General features: G+C 47.8%; 1 protein-coding gene across 1 annotated transcript in view; it reads left to right on the top strand.

Moving 5' to 3' along the window:
- MARS1 (methionyl-tRNA synthetase 1) overlaps positions 1 to 20,308 on the top strand; it is a 63,931-nt gene that overhangs the window by 22,406 nt on the left and 21,217 nt on the right. The window contains exons 6-11 of the mRNA XM_078766046.1: positions 6,740 to 6,812; positions 9,906 to 10,066; positions 14,536 to 14,648; positions 14,769 to 14,885; positions 14,972 to 15,175; positions 17,713 to 17,914. Of these exons, the coding sequence (XP_078622172.1) occupies positions 6,740 to 6,812; positions 9,906 to 10,066; positions 14,536 to 14,648; positions 14,769 to 14,885; positions 14,972 to 15,175; positions 17,713 to 17,914 (870 nt within the window). The remainder of the gene's footprint in view (positions 1 to 6,739; positions 6,813 to 9,905; positions 10,067 to 14,535; positions 14,649 to 14,768; positions 14,886 to 14,971; positions 15,176 to 17,712; positions 17,915 to 20,308) is intronic.

Below are 20,308 nucleotides of genomic sequence, written 5' to 3'. Positions count from 1 at the left end.
AGACGGCGTGAAGCTGGAAGGTGTGAAAACATTTTGCTACCTCGGAGACATGCTGAATGGAGAAGGTGGATCAGACTCGGCAACGGTTGCTCGAGTGAGATGTGCATGGAAGAAGTTTCAGGAACTGAGTGGCGTGCTGATGAGGAGGAGAGTGTCGCTGAAGCTGAAGGGAAAGGTGTATGCTGCATGTGTGAGAAGTGTTATGATTTATGGGAGCGAGACATGGGTAACAAACGTAGAGCAGCAACGAAGGCTGGAAAGGGTGGAAATGCGAATGGTTCGATGGATGTGCAGAGTATCGTTGAGAGAGAGGAAGACAAATGATGAATTGCGAAAGATGATGGGAATATTGCCTGTGATTGATGCTGTGAAGACGAACAGGTTGAGATGGTTTGGTCATGTGTTGAGGAAGGATGAAAGTGACTGGTTGAGAAGAGTGATGGAAATTAATGTAGAAGGAAGTAGAGGACGGGGAAGACCGAGAAAGACTTGGCTAAAGATGGTGGAAGAAGAAATGCGGGCAAGGGGGTTAACAAGGAGAGATGCAGAAAATAGGGCAAGATGGAGAAGATTGTCATGGGGACCGCAAGGCTAACCCCCGCTCTAGCAGGGAAAATGGCCTTAAAATGCCTGTTGTTGTTGTTGTTGTTGTTTTGTATCGTCATCGTGTCTGCGGCCTAGAATCCTCCTGTTGTGATTGTTTTGCTTCGCAGTTGATAAGGTTTTTGGGGCATTTCAGAGATGCTCTACGTTAATGTTAAATGTCATATGTCAACATGTTTGGGAAATCAAACGTGAACCTTTTCCATCACACAGACCTGATGATGTGTAATGATGAAATGTTTTCGTACATCAAACCTCACGAGTTTGGAGTCAATTTGATCTTGTGGTTTGTTTATAGACGCGATTTGCTATTGTGTGCCGGAAATGCCTGATTATATTTCACCAGCAGTACGCTATCCATTTGATGGAAATGTTTGTGGTGGAAGCCGATTATAAATGAATGATTGCATGGCGGTAACCGACATAATGGATGGCTCTTTAAAACCAGGAATGCACAGTTCCTGCATTTTTATTTATTTAATTATTTTGCCAAAGGGACCTTGTAATGCCGATCATTGTTGTCTGTTCTTTGGATGTGTGCAGCCTGCTGTGTGCAGCCTTCTTGCGCAGCCAGATAAGTCGTACAAACAACTTGGAGAAACTTTGCGTGAACTGGAACAGGCTTTGAATTGTGGGAAGAGTCCCTACCTTATTGGGGTAAATGCACCTTGCAGCAACCACCTCACCTTTTTTTTAACACATTGGCACAGCATGAATTTGTGGTTTCCTTTATGCCTCACCTGACATGCAGGTGAACACGCAGACAAGGGTAGCAGAAATGAGGGTTCTTGTATGCAGATTCTCGAGATTACTTGAGATGATCATGTAGAATAAAGAGCTAAGGGAGAAAAATGAACGAGGGGAATGAAAGTAGTAAATGCAAGTCTAATTCACGATATGAGCAGGCTTAGTGTTTTAGAGCTGATTATGGGTAAAGATTGCATGAAATCAGAGAGTATTATTAGCCCCCCCCCCGTTGGACTTAGGGGGCTTATGGAATTGGTCTCGTATGTGCATCTGCAACCATATCTTGGAGATGTATTGACCGATTTTGTTCATACTTGGCACAATGACAATACATGACGGTATACATATGCACACCATTTTGTTTCGCGATGTGATCAAAGATGGCTGACTGGCTGCCATTTTAGTTGTAAAAAAACCCCGATATTGAACACGTCCTCAACCATTTATTGGACGTGCATTTTCCCATCTTGTTCAAATTTGGCACAGACAATGAATGATGGGTTACATATGCAGGGCATTTCTTTTTGAGATCAGATCCAAGATGGCCGACTGGTGGACATTTTGTTAATTAAACATGTCCACATACATTTCTCGGACAAGCATGGACAGATTTTCTTTTGTAATTTGACCAAAGATGGCCGACTGACAGCCTTTAACTCAGTACAGCAAAATTACTAAAACTACGGCACTGACAGGCATTCTGAAACAACTGAAAGGCACTCTGACCATGACCGCGCTGCCCTGACAAATCTGGACAGCAGGGAGGAATGGGAAATATTTGGCCCCCGACTTGCATTGGTGGCGTGGTGGTTGGGGCGGTCGGAGGGGGGTGGGGGGAGGGGGGGGGGTTGGACTTAGTCCTTAGGTTGGAGGGTGTGAGGGTACAACCTCCGCGAAGAGACGTCCCCGATAGTTGTTCATCAGTTGGTTGTAGGACATTAGATTTTAGAATTGTGTGACCCTTTGAAAGTTGAATTGTTCTGAATTCATCTTCGAGGACGTTGTGCACTTTGTGCCTTTTTTTTCTTGATCCAGGCAGGATCCCACGTAAGTTGTAATTGACAACCTTTTTGCATTATATTTCAGTAAGGTGCATATTCTGTACATGGTACATGCCATTGTGTAATATTATTAATTGTAGGTTATAGCTGTACCCGAGTTGGATCTTCTTTTCCTGTCCTTTCTGACCTGTATGTGACACGGTTCCGGAGTCCATAGATGTCAACGAAACACCCCAAACCACCTGCCCACTCATCGACCCACTAACTCACCCACTCACTATCCACCCACTCACCCACCTATCCACTCACCCACCTATCCACTCACCCACCTATCCACTCACCCAACTATCCACTCACCCACCTATCCACTCACCCACCTATCCACTCACCCATCTATCCACTCACCCATCTATCCACTCACCCACCCATTCACTCACTCACAAACAGACACGCTTCTTCAATTATACAGGGTGTCCTATCAGTCTGGAACCACAGGGCAAAATAAGTGATTCATGATTTATTTCGTTTAAGAATGATTTTTTCATGATTCTTTCATTTCATGATGTTCCAGACTTATGGGAGACATGTATCTATCTATAATTCCAGTAATCTCTGTGTGTGTGTGTGTCTGTGTGTATGCGACCGCTGTTTCTCGACAACTACCGGTCCGATATACTTGAAACTTGCCAGGTATATTGCTGGGGACCCGAGGATGTGCCTTTTCAAGGTTTCATATTAATCGGAGAAGTAGTTACCGAGCTATGGCGATTTCTTTACCAAACTCCGCAAGCCGTTCGCTTTGGACCAAACCATTTCATGTAAATAGAGGGGGGGGGATTGTCACCGTACTCGCAAGCCGTTCGCTTTGGACCAAACCATTTCATGTAAATAGAGGGGGGGGATTGTCACCGTACTCGCAAGCCGTTCGCTTTGGACCAAACCATTTCATGTAAATAGAGGGGGGGGGGGGATTGTCACCGTACTCGCAAGCCGTTCGCTTTGGCTTTGCGAATGGACCAAACCATTTCATGTAAATAGAGGGGGGGGGGGGATATAATTTTAGATATATATAGAGTACGGGCATGCCCTAGTATAGTATAATGACAGCCATGAATGCTGTGGAAGAGTATCTGAAGACCAGTCCGAGAAAAGGTTGCACTATGGGGACTTTAGAAAACTGATATCTTGGAAAAACAATGTGGAAGGTAGACCGACTTCAAACCACCTCAGTGCTGTGCTAAAGGCAATGAATGCTAAGGTACATGTTAAGTATAATTTTTAGTTAAATTGTTAATCTTGAACTACATTTTGCACGAGAAGCATACACTGTGCTGGCCTTCTATGTATTATTATTCGTTATGAATGTGTATATATGCACACACGTCACTGAACAGCAAGCACGTATGCGTCGTCGAATACTGAAGGGATTGAGGGGAGATTGTATTAAAACCACCTTTAGAGGCCATTTTTCCCCGCAAGCGGGGGTTGGCCTTTTTCGGGGACCGTGGTTGTTGTTGTTTTTTGGTCCCCTTTTTGAAGCAATGTTTTACGGCCGGATGCCCTTCCTGACGCCAACCTTTTTTTGTCGCCTTTTTACGACAAACAGGGAATTACCAGTGAACTGGTACTCAATTTGCCGACCTCGGAAGGATGACAGGCTGAGTCAACCCCCTGGCGTTAATTCAGCGATTGACCGGGATTCGAACCCAGGATCCTAAACCCTCACCCTAGCCGCTTGCCCAACACCAGGGCTTGTATTGTATTGATAAATTGATTTTATCAATTTTGATAAATTGTATTGTGTATTGTATTGATATTGTATTGATAAAATGTATTGATATTGATAAATTGATAAATTGATAAAGCTTAATATTGATTCCAACCTTCTACCTGTTTATTTTATTTTTTGGTGTGTTCAAGATTGAGGCTCGTGTAAGAGCTAACATTAGTCACTCAAAAACAAACTGACACAAACATATGATCAAGGGAGTGGGAGACAAGATGGGGGGAGAGAGGGAAGCACACAAGTACAACAGTAGAGAACAGGGACATCGGGAGATCTGTGGGAGGGAGAGGGCTTGGGGGGAGGGGGCATGGGAAGGGTAACACATGTGGGGGGGGGGGGGGGAGGTTAAAAAAACACAAAAACACATGGAAACTGCTAGGACGTCCAGGAAAGAAGTCGGTATTTCAAATAAGTGGAGCTGGGGTGAATTAGGGAAGATGAGAGATGGTGGTGAACAGCTGTTATAAAGACCTGGAGGGAGGAGTGGGATTGAAGAGAGTGAGGGAGTTTGTTCCAGAGGTGGGAGAAAATGAGGAATGAAAGAGTGAAGGTGAGCAGAGAGTCTTGATTTTGGCAGTTTCACCATAAGAGGGTTGCTGGCAGATCTTGTGCGTCCTGCAGGAATATTTGGGGGACAAAGCACAGAGAGAGCTGGGGGAGCAAGGCCGGAGAGGAGTCGGTATAAGACAGAAAGACCACCAACCTGCCTGCGGTGAGTAAGTGAAAGGCCCTCGGAGTTAGCTTCATCACGGGAGATTCCAATGATTCTGAAAGCTTTGGTTTCTACAGCGTGAAGACGAGCTAGGTGTGAGGCAGGACCACCGGCCCAGAGTGCAGAACAGTACTCCATTGAGCTGCGGATGAAAGCCTTGTATGTGGTGAGGAGCTCAGGTTTGCCAAGGAAGGACTTCGCACGACGAAGGATGCCCAGTCGGCGACTGGCTTTGGAGGCCAGCTTGGAAATGTGGTTTTCCCAGGAAAGATCATGGCAGATAGTGAGACCCAAAAGCTTGAGTGACAGAACTTCTTGGAGAGAATTGTTCAGAAAGTAGATGGGAGGGTTGTCCAGTCGGTCTTTTCGGAGAGACATAGTAAGAGTATGAGATTTGTCAGGATTAAAAGACATGTTCCACTTGTTTGACCAGTCTGTGATTTTGTCCAGGTCTGCAGAGAATGAGGCTGCAGACTCGATCTGAGGGATGAGGTATGGAGCGGCAGAGAGGAGTCATCATCAAAGAGATAGAGAGGATTTTCAAGAGTGTCGGAGAGATCATTGATATAAAAATATAAAATAACCACCTTTAGAGGCCATTTTTCCCCGCAAAGCGGGGGCTGGCCTTTTTCGGGAACCGTGGTTGTTGTTGTTTTTTGGTCCCCTTTTTGAAGCAATGTTTTACAGCCGGATGCCCTTCCTGACACCAACCCTTTTGCCGCCTTTAACGACAAACAGGGAATTACCAGTGAACTGGTACTCATTGATGAAGACCAGAAAAAGCACAGGGCCCAGAACACTACCTTGGGGAACTCCAGCCTGAACACGAAGGGGAGATGAGAGAAACCCATTCAGGGCCACACGTTGACTACGACCAGAGAGGAAGTCCGCCAGCCATGCGTGGAGATTTCCATGGATACCAAAAGAGGAGAGTTTGGTGAGCAGAGCGGGGTGCCAGACCGTATCGAAGGCACGTGATATGTTAAGGGAGACAGCTCTAATTTCCTGTTTGGCATTGAGGACCTCCATCCATTGTTGAGACAGCAGAAGCAGCATGTCCAGAGTAGAGTGACCTGGTCTGAAACCAAATTGATGATCAGAGATCAAGCCATTGGAGAAGAGGAAACATTTGATATTCGAAGCAATGATGGATTCCATGACTTTGCTGATAATTGGGAGAAGGCTGATTGGTCTGTCGTTGCAAGGATCTGTGTTAGCACCTTTTTGTGTAAAGCCGTAATGTTTGCTGATTTCCAAGATGCTGGCAGATGACCTTGAGCAAAAGGAGGGTGAAGAGAACAGAGAGAGGGTGTGAAAGAGCGGCAGAGCAGGATTTTAGGACCCGTGGGCTGATGCCGTCAGGTCCAGTTGCAGAATCAGAGTCGAGGATTGACAGAAACCTGTCCACCTTGTCAGGAGAGAAGGACACAGAGTCTAGGAGCAGCTGGGTACGGTGGGTACAGAGAGAGACGGGGTTGAGACACAACATTTTTAGGTAAACACTGAGTTGAGGCATTCAGCTTTTTCACGTGCGGAGTCTAGCTGTGTAGCCGTTTGAGGAAAGGGAGGGGATGGAGGGGGAACAAACACCAGAAACAGATTTGACCAGATGCCACCAGGAGTTGGAAGAGGGAAACAAGTTTGAGAGTTCGGTCTTGAGAGTGGAGAGATATTGTTTCCTGGCTCTCCTGAGGGTGGGCACACACTTGTTCCGGGCTTTGTGAAAGGAAATGAGATTGCCTTCCAAAATGTTTAAGGTCAAATGTTTTGTTTGTTTCAGGTCAAATCATACATGTCAACCTTCCTACAATGTAATATGATACAATCCTTGTATGTTGCATGTGAAACCGATCACTGTCTTCCCTAAATTTCTTGCCTTGCATTGTACAGACATCTCCAACTCTCTCTGATCTGGTGCTTTGGGGTTCGCTGTTACCTCTGCTTGTGGATGGTAACCTGCCAGGTAATTGGAATGAGTATTTATGTTTGGATCGTTTTCATGATTTCATTTTTACCTCCACCACTGATGGTGGGTGGAGGTTGTTTTCACCCCCTATCTGTCTGTTTGTCAATCTGTCTGTGAATATGATATCTCAAAAAGTTGCAGAAGGATTCAGACAAAATTTGTTGAGCTGGTGTATGATAAGGAAGAATTGATTCAACTTTGGTGAAGATCCGGATCCGAAATTCTTAAAGTGATTTTTCACCATTGAGAGATCGGGCCAAAAACGATAATAATAAAAAAAATTTAAAAACCACCTTTAGAGGCCATTTTTCCCCCTATAGCGGGGGTTGGCCTTTTTCGGGAACCGTGGTTGTTGTTGTTTTTTGGTCCCCTTTTTGAAGCAATGTTTTATGGCCGGATGCCCTTCCTGACGCCAACCCTTTTTGCCGCCTTTAACGACAAACAGGGAATGAACGACAAACAGGGAAACAGGGAAAACGATATATAGCACGATATTTCAAAAAGTTGTGGACGAGTTATGAAAAAAATTGGTGGATGATTTGCAGAGGTGACAAGAACAAGCCGATTAGGTTTTGGTTTAGAACCAGCCTATCAGTGGGATACAAAACGTAAACTGTTAAGCCTGGCGGAGGTGTGCGCACTACCGAGTGCCATTCTAGTTTCGTGAATGTGACACATACTGTGAGCAAAAGTAATATTATGCAGTTCCTTGATCACGTCACAGTTTGATTTCTACCGCATGTGTGCATAGCGCAAAGCTCGAGGTGAGCAGTTCATTCACTCTGGACGTCTGTCGGTGTATGATTGAGGAACTTCAATTTAATTTCATGTTTTGAGCACTGCAGACCACAAATCAGCTCTTTTGCATTTCCAAAACATTCATTTTGTCATCTCATCTCGATTCTCGAAGAGATTAACTCTGGGTGATGATGTCTGGATTTTTGGCCGTCCGTCCGTCTGTTAACTTTTTGCTGTTTTTCTACTCCGTTATCACCTGGTTGATTGTTCTGAAACTTGAGAAATGAATACAAGACACTGAATTAACGCCAGGGGGGGTTGACTCAGCCTGTCATCCTTCCGAGGTCGGCTAATTGAGTACCAGTTCACTGGTAATTCCCTGTTTGTCGTTAAAGGCGGCAAAAAGGGTTGGCGTCAGGAATGGCATCCGGCCGTAAAACATTGCTTCAAAAAGGGGACTAAAAAACAACAACAACCACGGTTCCCGAAAAAGGCCAACCCCTGCTTTGTGGGGAAAAATGGCCTCTAAAGGTGGTTATTTTTTTTTTATCCCACAAAATCTCTCGGGCTCTGTTTTTTTCGATTTTAGATGATTTGGGCTTTTGGAGTGTGGGGTGTGGGAGGTTAACCCCCAAACTTTGGATCCCTACTCATCCCTTATTTACCAACATATTGCTCTGAAAGCTGATAGACTTTTTACTCAATTGTCTACAGGATCACTTGGTCTTACATTTTTCGATTTTGGACCAACGAGCTCACAGGGTAGGGGGAAAGGGGGGTTTTCTGGAAAAGCGTTGTTGGGGAAAAAAAACCTTCCGCTTGGTACCCAGAGTGAACTTCCTTTAGGTACGGACACTGTATTAAAGTCAACCACAAAGTGGAGACTGGTATCACAAGTAGATTATATTATCCCCTCACTGAACATAGTTGATGAGCCAGCTCGGTGTTTTTCCTGAAACCTGATAATTCCACGTTAATTCTCTTCAGACTAGTTCAGGTTTTCCAGAAGCTTTTGCAATCCCAATTTTTTTTTTTAGCACCGCTCCCTTTAACTGGACTTCAATGTGCAACCTCTGGGATGCCATTCGACTGTCTTCACCTTTAGGCCACCCCAATATTAATGACCATGAATGAATGAATGAATGAATGACCATGACTGACCCAATATTAATGACCATGTGACAGGATAATTTAATGTCAGCAGTACATTAGTACTGCACATTAGTACTGATAAGAATCCCTCATATATAGACATTATAGAGTTATAAAATAGCTTTGCTCGTCAGAATGGTGTGTGTGTGTGTGTGTGTGTGTGTGTGTGTGTGTGTGTGTGTGTGTGTGTGTGTGTGTGTGTGTGTGTGTGTGTGTGTGTGTGTGTGTGTGTGTGTGTGTGTGTGTGTGTGTGTGTGTGTGTGTGTGTGTGTGTGTGTGCATTAGCTAGACTCTACGTTATCGTTATCTCAAACAATGTATTTTATGGATTGATTGTATCTAAATTTCATTTCCATTTGGCAAGATTTTATTTTTTAAACTTTGTTTCTTTAATGGATTTTTATTTATTTATTATGTATATATATATATATATATATCAGGCACGTAACTTACATACACATGCATACACTCACATCCGGGGTCTGCAAGCACGTAAGACATCGGCCATTATAAAACTCGCAGTGTTAGTGTGAGAAATCTCAGGATATCCCGGAGACTCAATAGCTCAGTGGGCTGTCACCGCGTAAGTGATGAGGTTCGTGGGTTCGAGTCCCGGGTTGTCAGAATTTTTTCACACTCGCCCCACGCAGGAATTTACTTCCTGTTTCTTAAATTGTTAGATAAGTTCATCTTCAATGCACTTTCACACTTACATACACATACATATCACGAGGGCTCAGGTCCTGTTTCTTAAATACATATATATATATATATATAAAATGTATGCCTTTTATACCAGAATTGTAAATATTATACTCACCACTAAGATATCTAGCATGGGTTCGAATCCCGACCCAGCTATAAACTGTTTCACAGGTCGGTTGATTCATCAATGTGTATGCCGTCCCTGGGGTGGACGTTAAACTGGACATCCCATCAGCCGACATAAATTGGTGGACGTTAAATATCTCACTGTGTCCTTCAAGAAGAGCAGGCGAGTTATCGCTGGCACCATGAACAAATTCCAAATTTCTTCTCACTCAGTTGCGTATCCTGCATCGGAGTGCCGACCCAACCAGGAACGCAACCCGAGCCAAGAAACTGCTTCGGCAACAGCAACTCTGTATAGAGCATGGTGCACAAGACAAGCAAGTGTTATAATATTGTCACACTTTCAATGATTACCTTTGTCTCTTGTAGGTGAATTAGTCTGTTTTGAGGAAGTTGGGCGCTGGATCACAGCTGTAAGCACTCTTTCAGCTTGCCAACGTGCAATGAAAATGACATTTGAGGATTGTCCAGCATTTATATCAAAACCAACATGTCCTCCTAGTGGCCAGAGGGGTGTTGAGCAAACTCAGGTGTGTACCCTTTTTTCACTGCACCTGTTTCATGCACGTGTACATCAGAAATTCTTGCTGAAATTAAGGAGAAACAAATTATGTTTAAGCGAAATTTGCTGCAAGGTTATTTAAAGGTTATATTGAAGGAGCTGGGGCTCCCACGTCGATCGGAAGAATGGACGCGACAAAAAGCTGGAATTCATCCGAGTTGCTTTAATCAAACCAAAACACTCAGGCACTCTAAAAAGCCCGTTTATCGGGCAGCAATATATATACATATTATCCCGGAGCGTTTGCCCAGGAAAGGCGAGAGGGGGCGTGGCCCAGCGTCCTGGCTGCGGCCTGGCAAGTTGAGGGCGAGCCTGCCCGGGCGTCCCGACCAAGGCCTGGCAAGTTGAGCGCGGGCCTGCCCGGGCGTCCTGGACGAGCCCGGCATGGTGATCGCTCCGCGTCCTTGATAGGTGCAAGGCGATTGTGAAAACCCAGCGGTAGCCGCTACACACGTCCCCCCAGAATCGACTTGCACCGGCAGGGTCAATTTGAGGGGGGTCCTGATGACCCGGCCGAAGCGACCCCTGGCGGGTCGTGGGAGGGGGTCCGGTGTGGTGGTGGGCGGTCGAGTGGGGGGCACCGTGGACGGGGGGCGGCCTCGCCGCGGCGGAAGGGCCACCCGTGGTGGGTGGTCGACGTCCACGTGCGCCGGCTTGAGGCGGTCCACCGCAATCCGGTCCGACCTGCCGCCGATGTCGATGACGAACGACTTGTCGTCCCGTCGCAGCACCCGGAAGGGCCCGTCGTACGGCGGCCGGAGTGGCCCCCGATGTGCGTCGTGACGCACAAAAACATACTCCGCTGTGCGAAGTGCTGGGGGTACGTAGGACTGGGGGTCACCGTGGTGGGATGTTGGCACGGGGGCAAACCGTCGGGCGGCCTCCTGGAGGTCCGAGCGCTGGTGAGCTGCGGACCAGGGACTGGTAGCGTCGGGCACGAATTCGCCCGGGACACGTAGCGCCTGGCCATAGACAAGCTCGGCGGTGGATGCCTGGAGGTCCTCCTTGGGGGCCGTGCAGAGACCCAAAAGGACCCACGGCAGCCGGTCGGCCCAACCGCCGTCTTGAAGGCCGGCCATGAGCGCGGCCTTCATGGAGCGGTGGAATCGCTCGCACAACCTGTTTGCTTGGGGGTGGTAGGCCGTAGTACGGTGGAGCTTGACCCCCAGGTTGCGGGCGACCGTGCCCCACAGCTCGGAGGTGAACTGTGGTCCGCGGTCTGACGAGATGTCCGCCGGTGCGCCGAAGCGGGCGACCCAGGTGGCGATGAAAGCCTGCGCCACGTCGGCGGTGGTGGTGGAGACGAGGGGAACGGCCTCCGGCCACCTGGTGGTCCTGTCCACCATGGTGAGCAGGTGTGTGAACCCCCGTGACGGGGGGAGGGGGCCCACCAGATCCACGTTGACGTGGTCGAAACGTCGTTCGGGCACGGTGAAAGGTGCCAGCGGGGCCTGGGTGTGTCGGTGGACCTTGGCCCGTTGGCAGGCCGTGCAGGTGCTGGTCCAATCGCGGACGTCCCGACGAAGGCCGTGCCAGACGAATCGCGCCGACACCAGCTTCTGGGAAGCTTTCCGGCCCGGGTGGGAAAGGCCGTGGAGGGAGGCGAAGATGCGGCGTTGCCAGGTGACGGGCACGATGGGGCGAGGCTGGCCTTGGGAGACGTCGCAGAGCAGGACAGTGTCCGCGAAGGGGATGTCGGCCAGGCGGAGGCCCGTGTCCGCCGCCCGGAGGGCTTGCACCGTGGTGTCGGTGGTTTGGTCCGCCGCCATAAGCGCAAAGTCCACGCCCAGGTGGACCGCGTTCGCGCTGGCCCGGGAAAGACAGTCGGCCACGGCGTTGTTTTTGCCGGCGACGTGCCGGATGTCCGTGGTAAACTCCGACACGGCGGAGAGGTGGCGCTGTTGGCGGGCCGACCACGGCTCCGTGACCTTGGCCATGGCGTAAACCAACGGCTTGTGGTCGACGAACGCCGTGAAAGGTCGGCCCTCCAGGAGGTGGCGGAAATGGCGGACGGCCAGGTGTAGACCGAGGAGCTCCCGGTCAAACGTGCTGTATTTGAGCTCGTTCGGCCGGAGCTGCCGGCTGAAAAAAGCGAGTGGCTGCCAAACCCCGTTCACCCATTGCTCATGTACGGCGCCCACCGCATAGTCGGAGGCATCCGTGGTGAGGGCGATGGGAGCGTTGAGCACCGGGTGAGCGAGCAGTGTTGCGTCGGTGAGGGCCCGCTTTGAGCTTTGGAAGGCCGCATCCATTGCTGCGGACCAGGCGATGTCGTGCTTGGCCGGCTTGCCCCGGAGGGCTTCGTAGAGGGGCCGCATGAGTTGAGCAGCGCGGGGCACGAAGCGGTGATAAAAATTCACCATTCCCAGGAATTCCTGCAGGGCCTTTATGGTGCGGGGACGCGGGAATGTGGTGATGGCCTCGACCTTGGTTGGCAGCGGCACGGCCCCGTTCTTGGTGATGTGGTGGCCCAAAAAATCAACGGCCGTCGTGCCGAAGTGGCATTTGGCCGGGTTGACGATGAGGCCGTGCTCGCTGAGGCACCCGAACAGTGTTCGGAGGTGGAGGAGGTGCTCGGCCCGGGACGTGCTGGCGACGAGGATGTCGTCCAGGTAAACGAAAAGGAACGGCAGGTCACGCAGCACGCCGTCCATCAAGCGCTGGAACGCCTGAGCCGCGTTCTTGAGACCAAACGGCATCCGCAAGAATTTGAATAAGCCGAACGGCGTGATGACTGCCGTTTTAGGGACGTCGGCCGCCCTGACAGGTACCTGGTGATATCCCCGTATGAGATCAATTTTCGAAAAAATGACCCGTCCCACCAGACGGGCGGAGAAGTCTTGGATATGCGGGATCGGGTACCTGTCGGGGGTGGTAGCGTCATTGAGACGGCGGTAGTCGCCACACGGGCGCCATCCACCCCCCGGCTTTGGCACGATGTGCAGTGGCGAGGCCCACGCGCTATCGGAGCGCCGCACGATGCCGAGGTGCTCCAACGCGTCAAATTCGGCCTTCGCCACGGCGAGCTTGGCTGGGTCGAGGCGTACCGGGTTAGGCAGCTGACAGAGGAACAGCTCCCGGAACAGGAATGCCGGAGAGTGCTCGCCGAGCAGTGAAAGCATGTAGTCCATTCGCTCGGAAGGGCGCGTGTCGCCGAGCTCGGGCAGGTCGAGCAGGCGCCGTGCGCGTTCCGCCGATGGGAGGGCGAAAGCGTCGAGGAGAAGCTTCTTAATCGCGCCGTATTTGTCAGCGGCTGGCGGGCTCTCGAGGAGGCTCAGGGCGCGGGCCGCGGTGGCCGAACCGAGCGCTGCTACCACATGGTGGAAGCGGGTGTCGTCGGCCGTGATGCCTCGCAGGGCGAACAGGGAATCCGCCTGTGCGAACCAAACCGCCGCGTGAGCCTCCCAGAAGGTAGGCAGTTTAAGGGCGACTGCCGTGTCCATGTCGGTAGGTTACCAATGAAGGAGCTGGGGCTCCCACGTCGATCGGAAGAATGGACGCGACAAAAAGCTGGAATTCATCCGAGTTGCTTTAGTCAAACCAAACACTCAGGCACTCTGAAAAGCCCGTTTATCGGGCAGCAATATATATACATATTATCCCGGAGCGTTTGCCCAGGAAAGGCGAGAGGGGGCGTGGCCCAGCGTCCTGGCTGCGGCCTGGCAAGTTGAGGGCGAGCCTGCCCGGGCATGCCCGGGCGAGCCTGCCCGGGCGTCCCGACCGAGGCCTGGCAAGTTGAGCGCGGGCCTGCCCGGGCGTCCTGGACGAGCCCGGCATGGTGATCGCTCCGCGTCCTTGATAGGTGCAAGGCGATTGTGAAAACCCAGCGGTAGCCGCTACAATATACCCCTACCCGGCTATAGACTGTCATCCGGATGTTTCACAGGGAGGGTGATTCATTAACGTGTGCCATCCCTCGCATGGACATCATACTCGGCGTCTCATCTGCCGGGATTAGTTGATGGCCGTTAAAGATCCTTCAGTGTCCTTCGAAGAGTAGGCGAGCTATCGCCGGCACCATTAGTCATATTCCAAATTAATGCCCTAATGTACAGAGGCCTAATCTACATGATGCTACCATGCAGGATGCTACCTTGCTCCCAGGATGCAGCCTTGTGCTGCATACAAAAGAAGAAGTAGTACATTTCCAAGTTAAATTGTTCATTTCAAAAACTTGTTACGAGATCTGACTATTATCAAATGTTTCACTTTCATTTCTTCTGTGGAAAAACAAAAACAAAATCACGTGTTGAAGCTGTAAATTGCACCTTCGTTACTTTTGCCAGTAATGTCTGCGGAGGTAGCAATTTCTTGTCCGTGAGTGGCTGTTAAAGACGTGACGTCTCTTGGGTGCTTCGGTGTCACTAATCGGCTGTTCACCACACATGTCCTTCGGACTGGCACTTCCTGAGATGTGATTTTTGTTTTCTCATCCAGGTTGGAGACTGTCTGGAGTCAGCAGTCACCAAGGAAGAGATGACAAGAACAAGAGACGTTTTCCTGCATTTCCGAGAGAAGCAGCCCCAGCCTAAGCCAATTGAACACCCTATGTTCGTATGATTCTTCCTATTAAGCAGCCTCACACTGACGCTCGATGGCATGGTCACGCATCTTTCACATGATCCTTGTTACGGAAGTTCATGAACTGACATGAAATGCCGATCTTTTAGTTTGCCTCGGCGAGGTGAAGAAAACGTGCTGGTGACGAGCGCCCTTCCTTATGTGAACAACGTCCCTCACTTGGGAAACATTATCGGCTGTGTGCTCAGTGCAGACGTCTTCTCCAGGTGCGCTTTTGCAGGGAATGTGGTGCGAGTCGCTTTGGCAAAACGAGTGTTTTCCAGTGTGAGGATCTTCCGTGCTGTTCGTGCAGGTACTCGCGGCTTCGCAACTGGAATACACTGTTCGTGTGTGGTACCGATGAGTATGGTACGGCCACGGAAACCAAGGCCCTGGCAGACGGCCTGAGCCCTCGTGAAATATGTGATAAATATCACTTCCTACATGCTGGCATCTACCGGTGGTTCAACATTAGTTTTGACTTCTTTGGACGCACAACCACACCTTTGCATACCAAGTAAGGTTTGATGGAGTTGAGTTTAAGTTTAGATGATTTCTCTTTTGTTAGATATCATCTATCTATAATGCCAGTAATCTCTGTCTGTGTGTATGCGACCGCTGTTTCTCGACAACTACCGGTCCGATATACTTGAAACTTGCCAGGTATATTGCTGGGGACCTGAGGATGTGCCTTTTCAAGGTTTCATATTAATCGGACAAGTAGTTACCGAGCTATGTCCAAAAAACGATTCAACCAATCAGAGAGCAGCGAGCTATCACGTGTGCCGAACGTGGCGAACAGACTCTGCCTCGGACGGCACATTTGAGAGCGTATTCATTTATTTCACGTTGGCAAACTATGTTGCCGTTAAACTATGTTTTAAAACTAATTAAAACTATTTTGCGATTCATCGTAACTGCGATATGCGACCTTCCGGAGCTCCTGTGAGAGCGTGCGCCATTACGGATAGTAATTCAATTAAAAACATAAAAACATTGTCCCAATTCAAGGTTTCATATTAATCGGAGAAGTAGTTACCGAGCTATGGCGATTTCTTTACCAAACTCCGCAAGCCGTTCGCTTTGGACCAAACCATTTCATGTAAATAGAGGGGGGGGGGATTGTCACCGTACTCGCAAGCCGTTCGCTTTGGACCAAACCATTTCATATAAATAGAGGGGGGGGGATATAATTTTAGATATAGATATAGTACGGGCATGCCCTAGTTTAAAACAATTGGAAGGCTTTGGGGGGGGGGGGGGGGTGGGTCGGGGGGAGGGGAGTGGGGTTGGGAGGGGGAAAGAGGGGTTGGGAGGGGGAAGGAGGGGTAGGGAGGGGGAAAGAGGGGTTGGGAGGGGGAAAGAGGGGTTGGTGGAATCAAATTATGAATGGAGAATTGGGAATTTTGGTTGAATATAATTTCCACTGTAAAATTTGCTCCATGATGTTCTCTCCCAAGGTTTGTATCCCACTTACAAATCGCCGTTTATTCTCATGTTCGTGGTTCGTTGTATGACAAGTCTATGCGCAAAGCTCTTTTTTTAGTCCATGGTACATGAAAGCAAAATGACGGAGTGTTTATCGTGTTGAACGGGAATGAACATGCATGTTGAACGTGGCATGTTGGAATCTGCCACAGTTTTGACCTTTAGCCCCCTTATGCTACAGTTAACACATTTATGGACTCTGAATTGGCAACGGTAAACTTAGCGTCCTTGCAAAAACAGAAAAACATCACACAGGAATGATACCTGCAATTATCATCCGAGAACACTTTAGCCACATTGCATGTAAATTTTTTGTTGTTGTTTACAAAGTCAAGTCTCATGAAAGAGTTAGAATACTGAATGGATCAGGAAGCAACAGACCAAAATGGAACAGTAGAGAGAGGAGAGGGAGGGGTGGGGGTTGGGGGAGGTGCACCAACAACAGGGTTGAAGGATAAAATAATGGGAGTCTTGGACAGATAACAAGTAATCTTCAGATGGTGAAGACACAGACACAGACACACACATCACACATCATGTGTGGGACTTGTTTGGGTGGGGTGACAGTCAAGGACAGTCAAGTCAAAGTTTTTTTTTAATGATATATATTAAACCTCCAAGCAGCTAGATTGACGGAGCAGTGAGGCACATATCAATATATCATGTCCAATAACAGCCTCAGCTGCATGAACCGTCTGCCACAGTATCACCTTGTCTTGGCCTCACTGCCCATCAGGTGGGATTGCAGTCAAGCGTAATAATAAGCCAAAACAAAGCCCTTCTGACCCGATAAATGCAACACAGCATTAAACGCCATGTGCGCCTGCGTACCATTCCACCACCAACCCAGATGGCTTAAGCAGGCCACACTTGAGTTTGTTAGAATACTTAGTCTAAAAATCCGTGGTCTTCACTTCTTAAAATCCCCAGTCTTTGAAACAAATTCGAGTGTGACCTGCTTAACCAGGTCGGGGATGAAGCTGCACGCACACGCACATGGCGTTTAATGTTGTGCTGCATTTATCGGGTTGGCAGAGCTTTGTTTTGGTATACAGCTTGTATGTATGAGTATATGTATATATGCCCTCCTCTCCTTCCAAAGCAATGGAGCACGTTACGGATGAGTAAGACATTTTATACTTTGCCGAGGTCATATCATATCGTCATGTGACCACACAATCCAGACTGTACAAATGAGATGGACAATATAACATAGGTTTTGTTTGTGGTGCATTATGATACTGTTGACTCATCCATTCCATTGATGATCAAAATCAATAATTTTGCACTTTATGTTCTGTTAAAAAGAAGATTGAAAACCAAGCAGGCTCAGGAATCTTCATATGTTGGGTGAAGTTATTATTTTTTCCTCCAAATTTGCATGTCAAAGGGTTTGCACCTGTGGACAAATCGCATGATTTGTCGTGTGGTGCAGTGTAGCAGAAACATGTAATTATTTTGATAACATGGGTGAGTTTGCTGAATAATTGTTTTTTTTTGGTTTATTATAGAGCAGGCTGCCCTTTGTCCGAACTGACACGATCCCTAAGGATACGATTTATTCAGGATCGCCCAGGATATCTTTTGGAAGTTGGAGAAGCGCGGGTTCCTGCTGCGACAGACGGTGGAACAGTTGCATTGTGAACATTGCGTTCGCTTTCTCGCCGATCGCTTCGTCGAGGGAACGTGCCCCCTGTGCGGCTACATTGACGCCCGTGGGGACCAGTGTGACAAGTGTGGAAAACTCATCAATGCCACTGAACTGAAGGTAAAGGGTTTTCTTCAACCATACAGTCGTGGCCAAAAATATTGGCACCCTTGCACTTTTTTCAAATAATGCACCATTTCTTCCAGAAAATTGGTGAAATAAAAAATCTTTTGGTATCCACATTTGTATTTCTTTGGTTTGCAGTGGAACAAAACAAGAAAAGCTGAAAAAATTACAAAATCTTAGCTTATTCCACACATCCTAAAATCCTAAAATGGCCTGGAAAATATTATTGGCACCTTTTGGAAGTTGTTAGAAATAATTAGATTTTAAGTCGGTGATTCTCCTTTACTTTGGAATTGAACTCACCTGTGGTGAGTTGCAGGTGCCTGCAATATTAAAATCACGCATTCAACCAGTTTGAATAGAGAAAATGAGTCATTCTGCTGTTTTGTGTCACTATGTGTTCCACAATGAGCATTGAGAAAAGAAAGAAAACCAGAGAATTGTCTGAGGAGGTCAGACACAAGATTGTAGCCAAACATGGACAATCTCAAGGCTACACGTCCATCTCCAGACACCTTGATGTTCCTGTGTCCACCGTACGCAATTTTATCAGGAAGTTTAAGGCCCATGGCACTGTAGCCAACCTCCCTGGACATGGCCGCAAGAGAAAACTTGATCGAAGATTGCAGCGAAGGATTGTTCGAATGGTGGAGAGATCAGCACCTCGATCAACTGCCAAACAGATTCAAGCTGACTTTCAGACACAAGGTACAACAGTTTCAATTCACACCATCCGTCGCCAAATCAGTGAAAGGGGGTTATATAAGTAGGATACCCAGAAAGACCCCACTGCTGAGAAAGCCTGACTCGAGTTTTCCAAAACACACCTGAACAAGCCAAATTCCTTCTGGGAGAATGTCATGTGGATGGTTCAAGACAAAACGCTGGACTGTTCTGAAGTGGCCAGCAATGAGTCCAGATCTAAATCTCATTGAACACCTGTGGGGAGATCTGAAAACAGCAGTTGGGAGAAGGCACCCTTCAAATCTGGGAGAAATGGAGAAGTTTGCACAAGAAGAGTGGGTCAAACTGCCAGTAGAGAGGTGTAGGAAGCTCATCCATGGCTATAGGAAGCTCTTCACTGCAGTTAATTTGTCCAAAGGCTGTGCTACCAAATATTAAGTCTAGGGTGTCAATAATTTTGTCAGCCATTTATTTATATTTCCTGAATTAAAAGGATATATTAAGTTCTGAATCAAAAACAAAGGTTCTGTAATGTTAACAGTGAAATAAAGAATTGTGGAGACCAAATGCTTTTGTTAATTTCAACTTATTTTTAGAGAAAATTGTGAGCTATTTTTAAAAAGTGCAGGGGTGCCAATATTTTTGGCCACGACTGTATATGGTGGGAAAAATTGGAATTTTTCTTTTTTCTGAACCGATGATCTTTGTACATCAAGCAAGGGTCCAGAGGAAGAAGGAGATAGGGTGGAAGGAAAGCCCAGAAGTGATAAACGGTAACTATGAGCTGACACAACAAAGCGGAAGTGATGCATAGCTTGGGCGTGATATTTTCTAGCATACCGGAAGTGCAACGTTTCCTGTGAATGAGAAAAGGAGAATGTGGCACGGTCATTTGTGCGAGGGGGGATCTCACAAATGCTCACCGAAACTCGTGTTTAAAAACACGTGGTTGCCACGTTGGTTATTTTTGTGAGCCACTGACATCAACAACAACAACAACATGCATTTAAAGGCCATTTTCTCCCTGCTAGAGTGGGGGTTAGCCTTGTTTGTGAGCCACTGAGCTATTGTTTTTCCATTTTCATTCTCGTGCAACAGACAACAAGGGGATGAAATGATTGTGATGTGGGTGAATGCTGTGGAGGTAATCCACACAGTGTGTATTGGCCAATCGATGATGTGATAACCACCTGACAATGGTCACATGACGAATTCACCAAACCTGACAATGGGTTATTTTTACGCATTCACTGCATTCAAATTTGCTTAGATCTCTGATTACAAACAGGTTGTCTATCACCTCTCCAAGTTTTGTTCCATCTGCTCTTTCATCCCTCCATTCCTTTGGGTCACATACGTTTTATCCAGTAATTGATATCTTTGTGAAATTCCCAAATTCCAAGGTTACTGTTCACCTCCGCTCATTTGTTAACTCAACTGGACTATGTCCAGCTGAGTTTTTGTCGACACCCGGTGTCCGTCGTCCGTCTGTCTGTCGTCTGTAAACAATTCGACGTCTACGCTCTAAAAGTCACAAATATTGATTAAATTTGATGAAACATGTTATGCAGCATCTTTAAGACATAAACTAGTTTGGGATTGCATTTGGGCATTGCACGCCCAAAAATGGTCGCGGCAGGGCGGCCATATTGAAAAATCAATTTGACTAAGACTAAAGGAAAATGACTAAGTTGTAATGTCACT

This window comes from Myxine glutinosa, chromosome 12 (genome assembly GCF_964187855.1).
Source record: "Myxine glutinosa chromosome 12, kmMyxGlut1.1, whole genome shotgun sequence".
Lineage (NCBI taxonomy): Eukaryota > Metazoa > Chordata > Myxini > Myxiniformes > Myxinidae > Myxine > Myxine glutinosa.
This window is presented reverse-complemented; position numbering and strand designations above follow the sequence as displayed.